General features: G+C 40.6%; 1 protein-coding gene across 1 annotated transcript in view; it reads left to right on the forward strand.

Moving 5' to 3' along the window:
- The first annotated feature begins 3,283 nt into the window (after positions 1 to 3,283).
- map3k15 (mitogen-activated protein kinase kinase kinase 15) overlaps positions 3,284 to 16,254 on the forward strand; it is a 30,327-nt gene continuing 17,356 nt past the window's right edge. The window contains exons 1-12 of the mRNA XM_008290402.1: positions 3,284 to 3,969; positions 8,907 to 9,046; positions 9,268 to 9,291; positions 11,207 to 11,400; positions 12,428 to 12,596; positions 12,761 to 12,867; positions 13,357 to 13,527; positions 13,620 to 13,732; positions 14,044 to 14,203; positions 14,889 to 15,039; positions 15,133 to 15,240; positions 16,131 to 16,180. Coding sequence (XP_008288624.1) covers positions 3,660 to 3,969; positions 8,907 to 9,046; positions 9,268 to 9,291; positions 11,207 to 11,400; positions 12,428 to 12,596; positions 12,761 to 12,867; positions 13,357 to 13,527; positions 13,620 to 13,732; positions 14,044 to 14,203; positions 14,889 to 15,039; positions 15,133 to 15,240; positions 16,131 to 16,180 — 1,697 coding nt within the window. The 5' untranslated portion in view covers positions 3,284 to 3,659. The remainder of the gene's footprint in view (positions 3,970 to 8,906; positions 9,047 to 9,267; positions 9,292 to 11,206; positions 11,401 to 12,427; positions 12,597 to 12,760; positions 12,868 to 13,356; positions 13,528 to 13,619; positions 13,733 to 14,043; positions 14,204 to 14,888; positions 15,040 to 15,132; positions 15,241 to 16,130; positions 16,181 to 16,254) is intronic.

Below are 16,254 nucleotides of genomic sequence, written 5' to 3' on the forward strand. Positions count from 1 at the left end.
CTGCCCGTATAACTTCATCAACTTCAAATCTGTTCAGAATTTGTACCTGTGAAGGTATAATGTCAGCTGTTGTAGGTCCTGAATCTGGTTTTGAAAAGGAAACTGTTTCATGACCTAGATTAATTTTTGCCTCCTATTTTGAAAGTTGGTTTAATGTTTGCTGTAATAAGTAACTATCACACAGTTTATTTGCCTTTGCTCGCCCACTTCAGTTGGACTAAAGTTGGGTAATGATTATCAACCACAGAGCATCAAGATAAAGCCGCTAATTTGAAAACAGAAGATGGAGAGTCAGCCATGATTAATGTATGCAAACACGGCACCAAATTATATTTAAATTTCGATTTTATTTTTATTTTATTTTTTTAAAGTAAATGTTTCCAAAACTGCCTACTTGACTGCAACTTGCCTGGCGCTAGTTAGCTAACATTAGATAGCCGATGCTGCTAACATCTACCTGCCAGCAGGTTGGCGAAGGTCAGCTGCTCTATTATGCAAGAGAACTGGGCAAACAATGATGGAGCATAAAGTTTATTAGCTTTTTTACTGATCATCTGACTTTATGTTCATGTACATAATATCCAATGCAGATGCTGCCCTTGTTTTAGTAAGGTTCCTGTTTAGTTTGTTCTAGCTAATGACCTTTCAGTAAGTAAAGCACTTTTGCACACCTTTTACTTAGAGCTGAGTAGGGCTGAACGATAAAGCAGAAATTGTCACTTCAGTCAATATTGATTATTATTTTTAATGATGTATTTCCAATACAGACAAGGGAAAAAAAAATTCTATTTTGAATTTGACCACCTTCTCTTGAATTAACCTATGTAAACACTAATGGGAAAAATAGCCACAAGTAAATCACATACATACACAAATAGAAATAAATAATGATAAAGGAATAAGCTCTACTTCATAAACTTTGATTAAACGAAGGAAGTAAAACCCAGAGATGCTGCACCTCAATGAGGTTGAGGATTTGAGGTACATGTGGACCTCACACCGGCCACCAGCATCAAGACCCTCAGAGCAAGCCACAGAGGGTGCATTATTTAGGTTGAGGTGGTGGAGGACACGGAGTCGTGGGTGTTTTTATACTGTGAAGTCTGTGTTGCAAAGACAAACGCTGATCCTCGCCGGCTGCTGCTTCATCAGGGGAGATCTGTCGACACATGGCATTGGCAGGTATGTCTTGGAAAGATACTGTCCACCATCTCATCTGTCTTTCCTCCCCAACTCATCGTTGTCGTACACAGCTGCTTAGAACAGTCTAAGGGTGTCTAATGATCTCCTACAAGGAAATTTAAATTGGTAATGATCATTTGGGCAGTGTTTCTGTTAATGCTCTAAGTCAAAATTTAGTTCAGGACAAAAAGGCAAATACTTTTACAATGAGGCTGGAGCTGTTCTAGTATCATGCTGCCTTTGTTTTGAGGAGTAAAGAGACTCCACTGATTATGGACAAGTTTTGAAAAGAATGTGACCTCATTTAGTGAGTACAGTGAATAACAAATACACAAACACACCAAACCTGGTTTGTGGCTTTCTCTTAATAATAGATCAACGAAGAAGGAGTCTGACGTGTATGTGCTTGTAAAAAACCCTGTTACAAGGATAGCAATTTAGATTTGGCACATGTGCACCCATAAAACTCTCAGATAAGCAAGGTTGAATGGGCGTGAAGGAAACATGAGGCCACCAAACAGGTACTGTGCTACTGATAAGACAGTTAACTTTGACGTGGAGTAAAGAGGTGAAAGAACTCCACTATTGTTTCTTACATTTTTCAGTTACTGTTGGCTTCAGCCGACACGCAGAATACTTTCTACCATGAAAATGTGCACCGGAGTGTAAGAAAGTAAGATTGTCATGTCTGTTATGTGAGTATTACATCAAATCACCAACTTTGTTACATAGGATTCATAGAACTTATGAGCATTATTAGATAAGTTGCTGCAATAGTAGCCGTGCAGACAACTTGGTAGATGTTTTATGTCTTCGGTTCAGAGAGTTTGTATTACATGAAGATGTTCAAAAACAGGGGCTCTATGTGGCAAGTATTCACCAAGGAATGCAAAACCATGATTTTCTCCCACAGTCAGCCTGCAAGAAGACATTTAACAAATGCTTCAACAGCATGTAAAAAAAGATAAAGTAAAAAATAAGCTGCAACATCCAGAGTACCAGCCTACCAGGGGACTGTTGTCGCTCTGTCTTCCCTGTTTTTCCCTGCAGTCCAATTACAGTAAAACAGAACTAAAAGAAACTAAATATTTGACACAAACTTTAATGAAATGATCCCGTCACTGCAAACTGCTGACATGTGAACAAGCAACTGTTTGCTGACAAAGTTCTTCACATCACGTTGCACATTTGTTTTCGGGAAATATTCAGTAAATGCAGAAGTAAAGAGACGTGATTACGACAAATTTCAAGATGATTTTGCTGCGTTTAGTTTTTCTGCTTTTGTGATACACCCGAAATCAGGGGTGTCCAATCCTGGTCCTGGAGGGCCACAGTCCTGCATGTTTTAGATGTTTCCCTCTTCCAACACACCTGAGTCAAATGATCAGCTCATCATCAAGCTCTACAGAAGCCTGATAACGACCCTGATCATTTGAATCAGGTGTGTTGGAAGAGGGAAACATCTAAAACATGCAGGACTGTGGCCCTCCAGGACCAGGATTGGACACCCCTGCTACAGATGAATTAAAATGAATAACATGGCAAAACTAGTGTCATATTCAACTTGTTTCTACACTTAAAAAGAGATTTACACCAACATGAACATGACAATAAAGGCCATGTGGGTCTTCCCTCTTGGCTCTCCAGGAAGATCCATTGGGAACACATGGATCTGTAGCCTCTGTTCCGTCTGTCAGGGTGTGAAAGATGACCTCTGGCAGTCACTGCAGTCCAGTTTTAACACGTGGCACCGGTGCGTAACGGAGCGTACTCGTCCGTAACACCGAGAGAACTTAATTCTCTGCAGGATCAGTGCGCGAACTGCGACATGCCACCTTTATTGGGCTACTATTCTAACTTTGAAAGCTTTACATGTGGGAAAAAGTGACCACTTCTGCTACGGAGAGCAATAAAAGTTTGATTACGCACGAGGAGGAACACAAAATCACAATCAGCCCTCTGGTTCCTTTTTTTTTTTTTTTTTGCTGTTAGAAAACATAACTGAGAATGACTTGGCTGCTGTGCGCAGTGACTAGAGGAGGGGGCCACAAGGACACTCAGTTATATATTTAGACGTCTGCAGACATGGCGATAACATTTCAGACTTGGAGCAAGACATGAGCTTAGTATTGGAGCTCTCCCAGTTTAGGAGACTTTGGAACCCTAAAAAGTGTTAATTTAACTTCTGGTAGCTACTCTCTCTCTCTCTCTCTCTGTCTCTCGGGGATCTAGTCGGATCCAGTCTGGGTGCAGCGGGCTTCGTGGTGCGAGATAATCGGCAGATGATGGGAGTTAATGAGGCGGAGATGCGGGTGGACAAACCCAGACGCGCTCCTCTCCAGCGACGACAGGCGCGCCACGAGTGAGCGAGAGGAGGACGAGACGGAGGAGCAGCAGAATAAAGAGGGTGGAGAGGCGGACAGCGAGCGGAGAGGGAAGGAGATAAATACAGCAGAGACACTTCCCAGGTTTGCGCTATGGAAACGGGGCAGAGCGCGCAGGTCGCCGACATGGGAGGAGAGCACTCGGCCGGAGTGTGCGTACTGGAGCGGGACCGGGAGAGGGCCGACGTGTCCAGTCCCAGTCCGCCGGCGAAGCAGCGCTCCCTGCGGGTCGTGTACGTCCTGAACGACGGGCTGAAGTCGGTGATGGCGAGCAGCCCGGAGTCCGGAGCGCTGCAGTGTCTGCAGAGAGCCTGCGACTCGGAGAGCGCGCTGCTCACCACCGTCACCTTTGGGAGACTGGACTTTGGAGAGACGTCGGTGCTGGACAGTTTCTACGATGCAGGTGTGTTTCAGGTCAAAAGTTAGAAAACTAGGATGCACACAAAGTTGCTTCACCAGCATGTTGAAATAGCCACAGTCACATGGTGTTGAAACGACACAGCTGTATCCTGCAGAGCAACAGCTCGTCCTCAGCATGCCAGGGTTTATGTACATGCATAGCAGGTTTTTTAGGGAGCACAGTTTGCTCATCCCATAGCACTGTCATGTCAAGTTCAAAACCAGCAGGCACATTTACTTGCATCATAGTTTTGCCAACTTCCTCCTTCTCCAACTTAAAAAAAACAGCATGTAAGAGACAATAGAAGCATGTCTATCTGATTAATGTTTCAGTGATTTTCTGCTTACTTCTGCTTTCAGTAGCAAAAACTGAACAAAAAGATGTTTTCAGGTGTGATGCAGGTTATCTAGCCCACACAGTAAGTAGTGTGTTGTGGTGTAAAAACATGTTGGGATAAGATAAAGACAGAATGAACTTCAGTGACCCCTGATACAGCCGCTACACACAGATAAACAAAGTAAGAAACAAGACAAGAAATACATGAGGAGGATAAAGATAAGGATATAATAATATATACAGCTCTTACCTGTACAGGTCTGTGTGCTGCACAAAGCAGACATTCATACAGGTGAAAAAACCAAGTGAAAAAACAAGGTAACCAATGGCATAACCATCATTCAAAGGATTTAGAAAACACAAACAACAACAAAAAAAAAAAACAACCAATTGAGATATATGAATACATTTAAGGTAGTAAAGGAAGATTACATTCACAGCATGCAGTGATTTTACTTATTATTCAACTCTTGGCCTTTATTTGTTCTCTGTTGTGACTCTGTTGTTGTCTTCTCTGTGGGCTGCCTGTTTCTAGATTCTCTTTAAATGGGGGCATTTTGAAGCTCTTTGCAATTTACAGATTTATCGAGGTCAGAGCGTTTTCACGGCGGGAGCTGAGACGTGGTTGTTCACTGTGGTTTGCACGCAGATTGCATTTAGGTTAACGGCGCAGTCAGCAAAGACTTTGTGGAAATTACTGCTGAACGCTGTCGTTACCATGGTTACTGCACAGCTCTCCAACAGGAAGTAAGCGAAGAGGCTTAAACACAGAGGTCAGACCAGCAGTCACTTACATGTCAGTGTATAAACCCGCAAAAAAAGCATCATTATTAAAGCTAATTAGTCAGTTGCCATGAAAACAAATCCACTAAACATCCAATTTGATGAACAATGAGGCGGCACGAACCTGCAAATTGGGTGACCACGACGGCTCTGTGTAGGAAGTTCTTATCAAAGAGAGCTTTTTCCTCTTCCGACTATAACTCTAGTGTACCATGTAAGTTCAGTGTTGATGGTGCAAGAAGTACTCAGACTCCTTTATGTAAAAGTACTCATACAAAATGATAAAAATACTCCATTACAATCTTCTTTGGTGCAAAAGTAGCATCAGAAAATGTACTTCAAGTATCGAAAGTAAGAATAAAAGTGCATAAAATGGCCCAAATGCATTGATGCACTGACAATATTTTGTTAATTCTAATATATTAGTGAACATACCTATTATGTTCCAATAGGTGGATGACAGGATGATTTTTAACTGTTTTATTTTCTGTACAGTTTTACGGTGGTTCCAAATTTACTCTGCAATATATCTATATGGATGCTTGAAGGCATTTGCGCTCATGCTGTATTCGCCAAAATCATTACATTTCTGTAAAATATTTGACTGTGAATCCTCAACAGTACTTGCTACTAGTTGCATTAGTACATTCATCGTGAATTTGAGTACAATCACAGCTGATTCCTGTGACTTCACAGCCAGCTGTGCCATCAAATGATATTAAAATAGCAGCATGTTGCAGAATTACTACTAATATTTCCCTCTGTGCTTGAGAGAGAACGAGTGGTTTCACAGAGAGATGTGACACCGTTTCCTTTTATTTATTCAGAGGACACAGTGTGAGAGGTTGGATTAAAGAGAAAGAGCAGACAGCTTCAATTCTCATTTCCTCGTTGACTCACAGCCTGGTTACTAAAAAACATGAAGTCTTTACTGGTCCGGTGGCACCGCTGGAGCTGCTGGACAATGTTTGGCAGCAGGAAGTGATTTATATCAACCCGTGGCATGTTCAGGGACTATTTACATTCCTCAGTGTTCGTTAGTTGAGGTTGTTTTGATTTTCATTCCTAATGTGCAGCCTGAGCAGAAACGGAGCATTTTAATATTAACTGTCAAAAAGGAAAAGTTTAGACAACAAAGCAAAGAACTTTTTTTTTTTTTTTAAGTTCAGGCTTTCAGTTTGTCAAACTCAGACTGTTTACTTGTTGGTTTGTTACAAGTTTGTTTTATAGCAACTTAAATTTGACTGAAATCTGTGAAATTTTGGTTTAAAATTGAGTCTAGACTTCTTTAATTCTTAGTTTTTATTCTAATGTTTATGTTTTTTGTATTACAAGAGGGGATTTAATGTATTGATTTGTTTGACATAAATAGTGCTTATTATTATTCATGCATTGCATGCTGGGAAATATATGCAAATAAATCAGTGTTTCCAACAGACTTAATTAAATAAGTTAAGTGAACTAAATTTTCCAGCTGAGTCAACTGAAGTCATGATTACAGGTTCTGATAATTAGAGAAATAAAACTAAAAAGATCAATCCTGTGTAATAAAATGAGGTCAGTACTATAAAAACTTTATTTAATATCATTGATTCTGATTTTTTTACAGTACAAAGGGGGAAAAAAATGAAAGCTCATTTAAACTTTTCCTTTAAATAGTGGTAATTTAACTTAATAAGGTTTAGAAACTTGCTGTTGATGCAAAGAATGTAAGTTTCAGTTTTTCAATATTAATTTTAATCTTATTCCTTCTTCCTTACAACACTGAGCTCTGAAAAGAGAACTGTGTGTAAAATCAGCACATTAAAAGTCTAAAAATGCAATCCAGTGTAAAAGTATTTAATGGTGACCTCTGTCCTTTGAAACAATTATATACAACAAATAATAATTTTTTTTTTTTTTTATTGTATAAGGTATATTTATTTGCTTATTGCTGTTGCCATGATTGAAATTATGTCTTCCAGTAAAACTACTTAGAGCAATGTGACCCCATATAACCCCACAGCCTTTATCTGCTCAGTGATGAGACCTTCGATCAGGTTTTTGTGCCCCAATTAGTTTTCAGTCACAGGGTTCATCATTCTGTATTTGTCGTGAAAAGCTGACAGGTTTTATATCTCTAGTGAAACAAGAGCTGCTCTCGAACTCTTTTGAATTGGCGGCTATTTATACCGGGCCACGATGTCGTCCACACACACACACCTCCGCTGCAGACGACCCAGATTTAGTTACACAAATAAACTGGCCTGCTGCAGGTCCAGCTGATGGAAGTCAGTGAACGAAGGCAACAAAAACAACAAAATCTGAGTGTTAAATGTTAATTCACCTCCATCTTGTCAAGGTTTCTAGTGGAGCGTGACAGAACCGAAGAGTCATTGTTGATGTTGTTGTGTTAATCCAATAGGGAGGAAAATGGGAAACATTGTTAAACAACACAATAAATACTTAAATTATCATTTAGCTTAACCTGTAGCTAAGTGCAGCCTTGAGATCCTCTACCATGGCTGTAGACTCGTTACAATTTTACATTTCTGAAGCTAAAATGACAGAAATCACAATAATAACCTTTATTTTCTATTCTGTCTGAACCTATTGTGCGTTGTTTTGTTACTAGCTTTCTATAGCTGCACAACAAGCACCCGCAGATGTTTCATTCATGCACTCTGCAATGTAAAAATGTGTTTTTTCATGTCTGGACATTTGCCCGTTCTTGTTACGCATTCTTGTTCTGGTTACGCAGACTCGTATCATTATATCATTCATTATGCTGGGGGCATTTATGCTAAGCATGTTTGTTGACATTTGCAATTCATAAAAACCTACTGGCTCAGAGGAAGAATTCTATTCAAGTCTGTGGGGAAAAGGGGCTGATAGTGGTGCAGGAAGCTGGAGGATTCTTGTGCAGCTTGATGTTTTGACCTTTTGTGTTTTTGTTCATGCTCATGTTTTGCATGTGAGGAAAGAGACAATTACCTTTTTTATAGGCCATAAAAATGGAGAAAAAAAGCTTGTAAGAAGCTTCCAACTGTATCATTAATAGAACAAAGAGATGCTGAAATTACAACCTTTATTCATTACATGCTTCAAATTATATGTATTGAAAACTTAATGAAGAGTTAAACTAGACTGATATGGGAGGGAAACTGGAAGGTTCTTGTGCATGTTGATGTTTCCATAGTTTGCATTTTTGTATTCATGTTCATATTTATGGCTGCAAGGTGGCTCAGTGGTTAGCACTGCTGCCTCACAGCAAGCATCCCGGTGAGGACACCCGGGATCTTTCTGCGTGGAGTTTGCATGTTCTCCCCGTCCAGCTTCCTCCCACACAGTCCAGAAACATGTTGAGGTTAATTGGTGATTCTAAATTGTCCGTAGGTGTGAATGTGAGTGTGCTTGGTTGTCTGTCTCTAAGTGTAACCCTGTGATAGACTGGTGACCTGTCCAGGGTGTCCCCTGCCTTCACCCTGAGTCAGCTGGGATAGACTCCAGCCCCCCGTGACCCTAGTGAGGATTAAGAGGTGTATAGATAATGGATGGATAGATGTTCATGTTTTGCAAGTGAGGAGATTGCAAGGACCTTTTTTTCGGCCATAAAATGTGGGGAAAAAAGCAAATGAGGAGTCTTCAACTGTTTTTTTTTCTTGTTATAACCTCTTAAAAACACTTCCCATATTTCATAGAATCTGCTCACAGTGATGCTAAAAAGCAGATGGACTTGAATCTTAGCTCAAGTTTCACTTCTGTAAACTGTTTTCACAGTTAAAATCTGAGCTTCGAGGCACATTTCTAGGTTGTCATCACCTCCACTTCCTCCTTTCCAGACATCGCGGTCGTGGACATGAGCGACGTGTTTCGCCAGCCCTCCTTGTTTTACCACCTGGGCGTGAGGGAGAGCTTCGACATGGCCAACAACGTTATCCTGTACCACGACACCGACCCCGACACCGCCCAGTCACTGAAGGTACTCCTCGCGCACACTCCCTGCGGTGTAATCAGAGTTCACGGATGCCATTCCTCCACGCCACCTTAGAACAAAGTGATCCGCAGAGTTATTTACGGACCGGTTTGTGCGGCACCGTGAGGCCTGCCAGCTGTTTAAAGCGGGCAGGGATGCACTTTGTCGCTCTGCCATGCAGCCTTCCAAACACTTTCTCACACGCTCTTTGTTTTCTCTCCGTGCAGGACATGGTGGCGCAGAAAAACACAGTAAGTTTCTATGTGTGTGTGCATTTCACAGTGATTTATGTGTGCGCACTATCTCCTTCTATTCCTGGAATAATATTCGTGACAAGTGGCGTTTGTCCTGTCATGCAGGAAAGCATGCAGGAATGCACATCGACATGCTCTCACTCTGTCAGCCCACTTCTCTGTCTTCCATGTACAAACGCTCACATGTGGTAAAACATGCATGGCAGGCTCCTGGAATAGAAACTTGGCTCTTCAGCAGCTAGTTTTCATTAAAAACAAACCTGATGTTTAACGTCCAGTTTGTGTGCTTTCCATTTGTGTGTGTTTGTGGAGTAGGCCGCTCGTCCTCCAGCGTTAGGCTTTCCTTGGGTTCAGTTGCCTCCAGAATACAGAGGCTCTGGATTGCGCAATAAAGTAGGTACCAGGCTTGCACCAAAGCATGCTGGGAGATTTCCTACTAATACTTACTGAGACCGCGAGGTGAGACTGGACCAGTTCCCATGGGATGCTGGTTGTTTGAATAACACATTAAATCCTCTAACAGTGTGCAACTCATGACGCCAAAGGCAGAGAAAATGAGCTGCAGATGATGTTTTAATTATTTAGTTCAACTTTTGCTGCATCGTTCAACAATCTACAGCTAAAGTAGAGCATATATGGGTCCATATATGATAAATTGGCAGCTTTGTGGCCATGAGTGTAGATATTGTCAACCACCTGATCTTCATGAATGAGTAGCAAGTGGCTGTGATAATGGGAAAACAATATAAAAGAAGCTTCATGGTGAGTTCTAGCTCACTGTTTAGCTATCCGGCTAAAACTTAGCTGCTTTGGTTCACTCTCACCAGTCCTATAGTGTCATATTTTGGCTCGAACAAGCAGTTCATTTCCGAGCAAAACCTCCAAAAACCACAGCACAGCAACAAACAGCAGGCAGACGTAGTCAGAGATGAGCTGGTGAACGTATACGAGTGTTTAGCAGCTTCAGAGACGGACTTTATCAAGACATCAGTGACTGCTGATTTAAATTTTGTGATAATGAATATGGTCTAATAGTCTGTGGTTAATGGAGCTGGAGGAATTAGCTTCATCCCAAATTGTCAACATGAAGGAATAACAAGAAAACTGATGCTAAGCAGTGCAAAGATGAATATGCACTTTATTTGTAAAATGCTGCTTTAACTTGTTTTACTACATAGAGTTCAAGGAGACAAAAAAACAAGTGTAGGCCTACAAAATAGAAGAATACAATCATCTACAATCAGCTTTTTGCTCTACTCTGGTCACAATAACAGCAGTTTAAGCAGCCTAAGCCTGGATTTCTTTTCAGACTGCCTGTTTTCATTGTAGTTTCTTGTGTTAATCGACAGCATTATAACTCTAAAAATGTATTTAATGACAGAAAAAACAATTTAATGTCCAGCAAGCATCAAATTGATTGACTGATAGTCCGATTAAAAAGTTAAAAGTTTAAAATGTATGTTAAAATAGAAGAAGTAGAGAACAACTAGTATTTATGCCTTTATTTGTCATGCATCTAGTAGTGTTGGTAGATAACAAAAAGGATCAATAATAAAGAGCTGAACACACAGAGCTGGAATGAGAAACACAAGTTGCAGAGTATATTTGTGTGCATTAGCTCCGGCTATTCTGGATTTGCAACAGCCACGTGAGGCTTATTATTGCTGCTGATGTTGATGCTGCCAGAGAATCTCTGAGGTGCACTGATCCTCCTCATTAATCACTCTCTAATCCTCACTCTCCTCACCCCTGTTCCCTCATGTCTTTCTCATCTCCTTTAACACCTGGCATCGATGTCCAGCATGTGTGTTTTATCTGATCTGTAGCTGCATTACACCTGCACCAGGGGTTTGGAATCGCCCATAAACAGAGTCTTTCTTCTAATCTGCACCATCTCCCTCTGTCCATCCAGGCATCCAGTGGTAACTACTACTTCATCCCCTACATAGTGACTCCTAACCACGAGTACATGTGCTGCGAGAGCGACGCCCAGCGCAGGGCCAGCGAGTACATGCAGCCCAGCTGGGACAACCTGCTGGGGCCGCTGTGCGTCCCGCTGACCGACCGCTTCACCAGCCTGCTGAAGGACATCCACGTAACATCCTGGTGAGACGGAAACTAAAAGGCACATGAGTAAAGTGAAAAAAATTGTGCTTTTATGTTATCATTCAAAAAATGTGAGTTTTCTTCTTTGAAAACTGGGACCCAGTTAAACAATGATGGTTTTCAGTATTCAGAATATTTACTTAAGTGAAACACCACTTTTAGTCTTAGTGTCATTAATTAGGGAAACTATCACATATGAACTTTTAAATCTCATTAAGCAGCTGAAGACTGTTATTCCGGCTGCATTTTTGAGGCACGTAGAGTTGAGTGTCATCGGCGTAGCATAGAAAGTAAGAAAAACATATCTTTTTGCAGTGAATATTGCTGATTTTACAGAGCTGATTTGTCAAAAAATGGATAATATTTCACACAGTAGTCTACTAAACACCAATTATTGTCAGATATTGCAGGTAGATTATGTCATTTTCATATAGTGATGTAGATTAGAAGCTTAAAGTTCTTTTGATGCCGCCCGAGTGACTGACTTCAGAACATCTGCTTCTTAGAGTTTAAACTCTGAGAGCTGTTTAGCTATACCTTTTTATTTAGGAGGTTTGAAATGTTCAAGTCAAGCATTTGGAAGCGTATTGAACTTTAACAGATGTGCTGAGTGACATCTGTTTTTTTTTTGTTTTTATTGTTTTTTGTTTTTCTAAATTCGGAGTTCCTACTGAGAGCTGTCCTATCTTGTCCACACTAGATTTAACATTTTAATTAACCTTAATAGACTCTTTTCATACTCTTTGAGACTGTGTATTTCAAAAACTATCTATTTCCATGCATGGTGTGTCATCATTGACTTTTTTGTGGCAGCGTGTTAATGTCACAAAGTGGATTTTTGCTTTAAATATTGAATTCTGAAAAGAAAATCGGCTTCCCTGAAGTCCAAATTGCCATCATTCCCTTTATTCTTTCATCACCTTCCTCACATTTATTTAACACTTGACCTCTCATCATCATCAAAATCATCTCAATCTTCCTTCTTCTTCCCCCACTTTGGTAATTTTCTTTATTTTCTTCCCTGCAGTGCCTCCTTTAAGGACACCCTGCTAAACGACATCAGGAAGGCCAGAGAGAAGTACCAGGGAGAGGAGCTGGCCAAAGAGCTTTCTCGCATCAAACTCCGAATCGACAACACGGAGGTCCTGACGCAGGACATCGTCATGAACCTGCTGTTTTCCTACAGAGACATACAGGTACAAACACAGAAAACAATGGGCTTCATTTGGAGAAACCCCACCATTGTCACCTGTGAAACCTCATCTCAGAAGCGACACTGGTATCATTTTCTGTTGCTGTGCATGCATCATGATAAAGTTAAAATGAGAGGTCATCCCTTGTTTTTTTATTTGACCAACAGGACTATGATGCGATGGTGAAGCTGGTTCAGACTCTGGAGATGCTGCCGACTTGTGATCTGGCGACACAACCCATGATCCAGTTCCACTACGCCTTCGCCCTCAACAGGTACGAAGCAGATGGATTCCTTTAAACCCATAGCTAAAGCAGTTTTACCATCCTTCATGGGCAAGGGAAGTAGAGAGCCCGAGAGATGCAATGTTGTTGTCCACAGAAGCCTACTTTTTTCCTCTTCAAATTCAGTGCAGACGTTTCTTTTTTTTATTGACCCAGTAGCTTTACTTGAAGCTCACCCCTTGCACATCAAGGATAGCATTAGATAAACTGTTCTGCTACTATAAGGAGTCATTGAAGTGTTATTCACCTTTAAGTTTTCAACCATATTCTGCTGCAGAAAGCCAGAAAACAGTGACTAGCAGTTACGTATTTAGTCAAAAACACATTTAATCTTGAACTATGGACTGTAAATGCACAACTTGTTGTAAATTTCTAACATAATTACTCAACTTTGTGGCCTTCATAGAGCACCGTATGTATCTTGTATGTACAGCTATAACCACAGAACTGTATTGTTGACGTGCATCTGTACACGTGCAGGAGGAACAGTCCTGGAGACAGGGAGCAGGCTCTCGGAGTGATGCTGCAGGTGCTGCAGTCCTGCGAACATCCTGCTCCGGACATGTTCTGCCTCTGTGGACGAATCTACAAGGATATTTTCCTCGACTCGGACTGCAAAGACACTAAAAACAGAGACAACGCCATACAGTGGTGAGAAGACACAGATGATGATAAATGAATCTTTTCTACGTTCATTTCTTTCCACCTCATGTTTTTATCTGTGGTTCCCCTCCAACCTGCAGGTACAGGAAAGGTTTTGAGCTGCAGCCCACTCTCTACTCTGGCATCAACCTGGCCGTCCTCCTCATAGTTGCTGGCCAGCAGTTTGAGAGCTCCATGGAGCTGAGAAAAATAGGTGACACCACCTTCGATTTGTCTTTACTCAAAACTGGCTAAAAACATCCGATTTGTGCATTTTCTACATAGAATTTGCATTCAAATGCCACCTGATACTTAATGCATCTGCTTCATTAGTTTGTGCGAAAGTTTTTTCTGTTTCAGACGATCAGAAATGAGTGAAATACTAAGTTTCAGTTTCAGTATTAAGGCTGCTTAGTTTACAAAATCCTCAAACTTTGCAGCTCTAAGCATCCACACAGCCACAAAAGTTGGAACAAGCTTGGACGCAGCATCACTGTCTCTCCTCTGATAATGTTCTCTCTGTAGGTGTGAGGTTGAACAGTCTGCTGGGGCGCAAAGGTTCCCTGGAGAAAATGAATAACTACTGGGACATCGGCCAGTTCTTCACCGTCAGCATGCTGGCGAGCGACATCCCTAAAGCCACTCAGGCTGCTGAGAAGCTCTTCAAACTGAAGCCACCGCTGTGGTAAAGACTTTACACGTGTTTCCTTTCTGTGTTGTTTGGGCTGTTATGTACAGAAGTGCATTACATTCACAGGTAAAAGAAATCATTTAGAGGACTTCTTTTGTAATTACAACTCATTATCTCGTAATTACATTGAGATCCAGACGTCATAATTATGAGAAAAACTTATAATGAGAGGAGTGATGGAGCTACCTGATATAATGTAAATAACTTGTGGCTGTATATCATAGTGTTGTGCAGACTTTTAATTTACAAGAAACCAGAAATCAACATCTTGTAATTATAAAATAAAGCCTCCAGTTTGTTTTCTTATGTGAATTAATTGTGCTTCTGTAGTTAAAGGCCCACATCAGTACATTTGTTATCAGTATTAATAAAGTATTGGTGATCCAAAAATAAAGGTAGTTTCATAGTTTCATTCTACACTGTTAATCAAAATAGATGTGTTTTATCAAATTTGAAATGGCCAGTTGACCACTGGAGACGAAAAAGAAGGATCTGGTGATGGTTCAGTATCCAAACCCCTTTGAAAAAATCTCTAATTTCTACCTTTTCTCATTTATTTCAATCATCCCACGCAAAAATCCAAATAATAACCAACACTTTAGGGAAATTTAATGTATTTTCGGGGATATTGAGATGCTTATTGATGTCATTGATTTGGTTTATATATCATTTCTTTCAGGTATTTGCGGTCAGTGGTGCAGAACTTGCAGCTGATCCAGAGGTTTAAGAAGCAGATGGTGGAGCATTCTCCCCAGAGAGAACGACTCGACTTCTGGATGGACATCATCGTAGAGGCCACGCAGGGAACCACCAACAGACTGCGGTTTCCAGTACAAACACATATATTCATACTAATGTGCATTTTCAGATATGAACACACCCAGGTGCTGTGATGACTGTATGTTTTTATTTTGCGTGTACAGGTGTTGATTCTGGAGCCGACCAAGATTTACCAGCCGTCCTATGTGTCGATTAACAACGAGGCTGAGGAGAAGAACGTTTCTATCTGGCATGTTTCTCCTGCTGAAACGGTCAGAGCGTCATCTTCTTGTTTCATTACACGACCAGTACATGTCACTAAGTGCATTTCCAGCAGCCAAAAAAAGTTTAACGCAAAGTGAACGAGCATAAATGGGAAATTTCAGCACTTCTTAAATGTATTGTTTGCATTGTTTGCAGTTTTTTAGTGGCACTCTTACTTTTACTACCGCAATGCATCCTTTTCTGCTGTGGTTTTATGGCACAAAATTGAGATGAGACTGCTTTTACTGCAAACAATTTTGCTATTCATTGCAAGAACAGAAAAGTTGTAACTGGAAAAGTTTCAGTGGCATCAACCGTCCCCTAATAACCACACAAACCGTCAACACTAGTGATAGAAAACACGCATTAAGGTAAATTTGCACTAAATTTGAGTGGAACCTTCCTTATTACATGTGCTGCCCCCTGCAGTTCCTTATTCGTTATTAAAATTAGAGTATGCATATCAAATGTGTATGCAAATATACATTTAATTTTCTAGCTTACTGACAGTGTGATGCAAGCAAATGTGATCAAAATCAATAAAGTAGTTTGATTTATTCTTGTCTTTTCTGTTGTTTGGTTACATGTTTGCACGACTGTCAATGCAGCAAAAGGCTTATAGTAGCTAAGATAGCTATGGTTAGCTTAGCCACCGTAGCAGAGGGCAAGAGACATCTGAACAAATCATGATCATGTATTAGATCACGTAGAAATCCGCATATACCGCTTAGCATTGCATAAATTAAAATATTGCAGCTATGTGACTAACTAGACTGACTACCTCCTTCTGTTGTTTTATTGTTTTTAAAGTGAGGCTTTGAATGAGTCCAAAAGAAACGAGATCCTGATTGAATATATGACCAATGTGGAAAATTAAAGGATTTGCGTTTTATTACAGAAGGGGATCCATGAGTGGAACTTCACTGCAATGTCTATCAAAGGGATCAGGTATGAACAGTTTGAACATGTTGGACATTGTGCAGCTAAAAATCAAACATAAAGAAAAGTGCATTTTTTTGCAT

The sequence above is a fragment of the Stegastes partitus genome, unplaced genomic scaffold, assembly GCF_000690725.1.
Source record: "Stegastes partitus isolate 25-593 unplaced genomic scaffold, Stegastes_partitus-1.0.2 Scaffold671, whole genome shotgun sequence".
Taxonomy (NCBI): domain Eukaryota; kingdom Metazoa; phylum Chordata; class Actinopteri; family Pomacentridae; genus Stegastes; species Stegastes partitus.